Below are 2,500 nucleotides of genomic sequence, written 5' to 3'. Positions count from 1 at the left end.
TCAACACAACACAAAGACCCAGCAGACACATCACTCCCCTTTAGTCACTGTGTTGTGTGTGTGTGTGTGTGTGTGTGGGGGGGGGGGTTGAGTGGTGGTGTGATCGGTGTGGGGAGATTGAACACAAAGCTGCCCTAAGAAAAAACAAGAAACACAGCGAACAGGTCTCGCTTGTGCTTACTCCACTCCAACTCTCATTGTCATTGTGACACAGCACTCCACAGCACACACGTGTACATTGCACACTGCACACAACGAAATTGCATTTATGCCTCACCCGTGCAAGGGGGCAGCCCTCAGTGGCGCCCTATGGGGAGCAGTGCGGTGGGACGGTACCATGCTCAGGGTACCTCAGTCATGGAGGAGAATGGGGGAGAGCACTGGTTGATTACTCCCCCCACCAACCTGGCGGGTCGGGAGTCGAACCGGCAACCTCTGGGATGCAAGTCTGACGCCCTAACCGCTCACCCATGACTGCCCAGTAACAGACCAACACACCACTGTACTGTACCATTGTGTCAGAAGTTGGTTTCGGGGGTGAAAAAATCCCTCCGTCCATTCAAAACAAAACAAAGCAGACTGTTTCCCCCGCTACCGCTATGTTGCTTGGGTCCCCAGGAGGCGCCTAATTCTGGGGCATTTGGGTGGAAGTGGCCCTGCGGTACCACCTGTGGCACTGCCTCCACCCTCCACTCCACTCCACCCTGGTGGCTGAGGTGCGGTGTGGTGCCGTGGTGGATCCCCATGGCAGAGGTCTTTAAATCCCCTACTTTGCTCTACTCCACTCCTGGGCTCCACTCCACTCTACCCTGGTGGCTGCGGTGCGGTGTGGTGTGGTGTGGTGTGGTGCGGTGCGGTGTGGTGCCGTGGTGGATCCCCATGGCAGAGGTCTTTAAATCCCCCTCTATACTGTTCCATCCTGGGCTCCACTCTCCACTCCACCCTGGTGGCTGCGGTGTGGTGCGGTGCGGTGTGGTGTGGTGTGGTGTGGTGTGGTGTGGTGTGGTGTGGTGTGGTGGTGTGGTGTGGTGTGGTGTGGTGTGGTGTGGTGTGGTTGTGGTGTGTGGTGGTGTGGTGTGGTGTGGTGCGGTGCGGTGTGGTGTGGTGTGGTGTGGTGTGGTGTGGTGTGGTGCGGTGCGGTGCGGTGCGGTGCGGTGCGGTGCGGTGCGGTGCGGTGCGGTGCGGTGCGGTGCGGTGCGGTGCGGTGGTGTGGTGTGGTGTGGTGTGGTGTGGTGTGGTGTGGTGTGGTGTGGTGTGGTGTGGTGTGGTGCGGTGTGGTGTGGTGTGGTGTGGTGCGGTGTGGTGCTGTGTGGTGGTGGATCCCCATGGCAGAGGTCTTTAAATCCCCTACTTTGCTGTACGGTACCATCCCGGCCACTGGCCGCTATAACACACCGTCAGTAGTACCGGTGTTCAGTCGAGATGTGTTGCCTCGTCGAGATGAGCGACCGGTCGCCCTATTCGATAGTGGTGTTCTATCGATTTGCGATACCTCATCTAAATGAGCGACCTTGATTTTCCGCGGAAGGCGTTTCAGTCCACGTAGGACTGTTTAATAACCATTACTTTGTTTATTTAGTGCGGAAAATGTTGTGTCGCATCGTGACTCAGCCTGAACGCAGATAAGCCCCTGCTGTGGAGAATAGAAGAGAAGAAACTAGAAGAGAAGAGAAGAGAAGTGAAGACAAGAGAGGAGAAGAGAAGGGAGGGGAAGGGAAGAGAAGACAGGAGAGGAGAAGAGAAGACAGGAGAGGAGAAGAGAAGACAGGAGAGGAGAAGAGAAGACAGGAGAGGAGAAGAGAAGACAGGAGAGGAGAAGAGAAGACAGGAGAGGAGAGAGAAGACAGGAGAGGACAGGAGAAGACAGGAGAGGAGAGGAGAAGAGAAGACATGAGAGGAAAGAGAAGACAGGAGAGGAGAAGGGAAGAGAAGAGAAGGCAGGAGAAGAGAAGAGAAGACAGGAGAGGAGAAGAGAAGACAGGAGAGGAGAAGAGAAGACAGGAGAGGAAAGAGAAGACAGGAGATGACAGTAGAAGAGAAGAGAGGAGAGGAAAGAGAAGAGAAGACAGGAGAGGAGAAGAGAAGACAGGAGAGGAGAAGAGAAGGCAGGAGAGGAGAAGAGAAGACAGGAGAGGAGAAGAGAAGAGAAGACAGGAAAGGAGAAGAGAAGACAGGAGAGGAGAAGAGAAGAGAAGACAGGAGAGGAGAAGAGAAGACAGGAGAGGAGAAGGGAAGAGAAGAGAAGACAGGAGAGGAGAAGGGAAGAGAGGAGAAGAGAAGACAGGAGAGGAGAGGAGAAGACAATAGAAGGCAGGAGAAGAGAACTGAAGGCCAGGGTGGGACATTATGGCCAAGGACCTGCTGTCACCGGGACGACCAGGGACCTGTTGTGGCCTCATCAGCCGGCCCCAAGAGAGGGGGGGGGGGTGGACAAGGACCAGAGGGGAGGGGTAGGGGAGTTGGAAGAGGGGGGGTGGAGAGGTGGGGGAGATGGGTCAAG

General features: G+C 55.7%; 1 protein-coding gene across 1 annotated transcript in view; it reads left to right on the top strand.

Moving 5' to 3' along the window:
- The first annotated feature begins 744 nt into the window (after nucleotides 1–744).
- Nucleotides 745–2,500, top strand: part of bmper (BMP binding endothelial regulator) — a 73,222-nt gene continuing 71,466 nt past the window's right edge. The window contains exon 1 of the mRNA XM_063198408.1: nucleotides 745–826. Within this exon, the coding sequence (XP_063054478.1) occupies nucleotides 745–826 (82 nt within the window). The remainder of the gene's footprint in view (nucleotides 827–2,500) is intronic.

The sequence above is a fragment of the Engraulis encrasicolus genome, chromosome 5, assembly GCF_034702125.1.
Source record: "Engraulis encrasicolus isolate BLACKSEA-1 chromosome 5, IST_EnEncr_1.0, whole genome shotgun sequence".
In the NCBI taxonomy this organism is placed as follows: Eukaryota; Metazoa; Chordata; class Actinopteri; order Clupeiformes; family Engraulidae; genus Engraulis; species Engraulis encrasicolus.
This window is presented reverse-complemented; position numbering and strand designations above follow the sequence as displayed.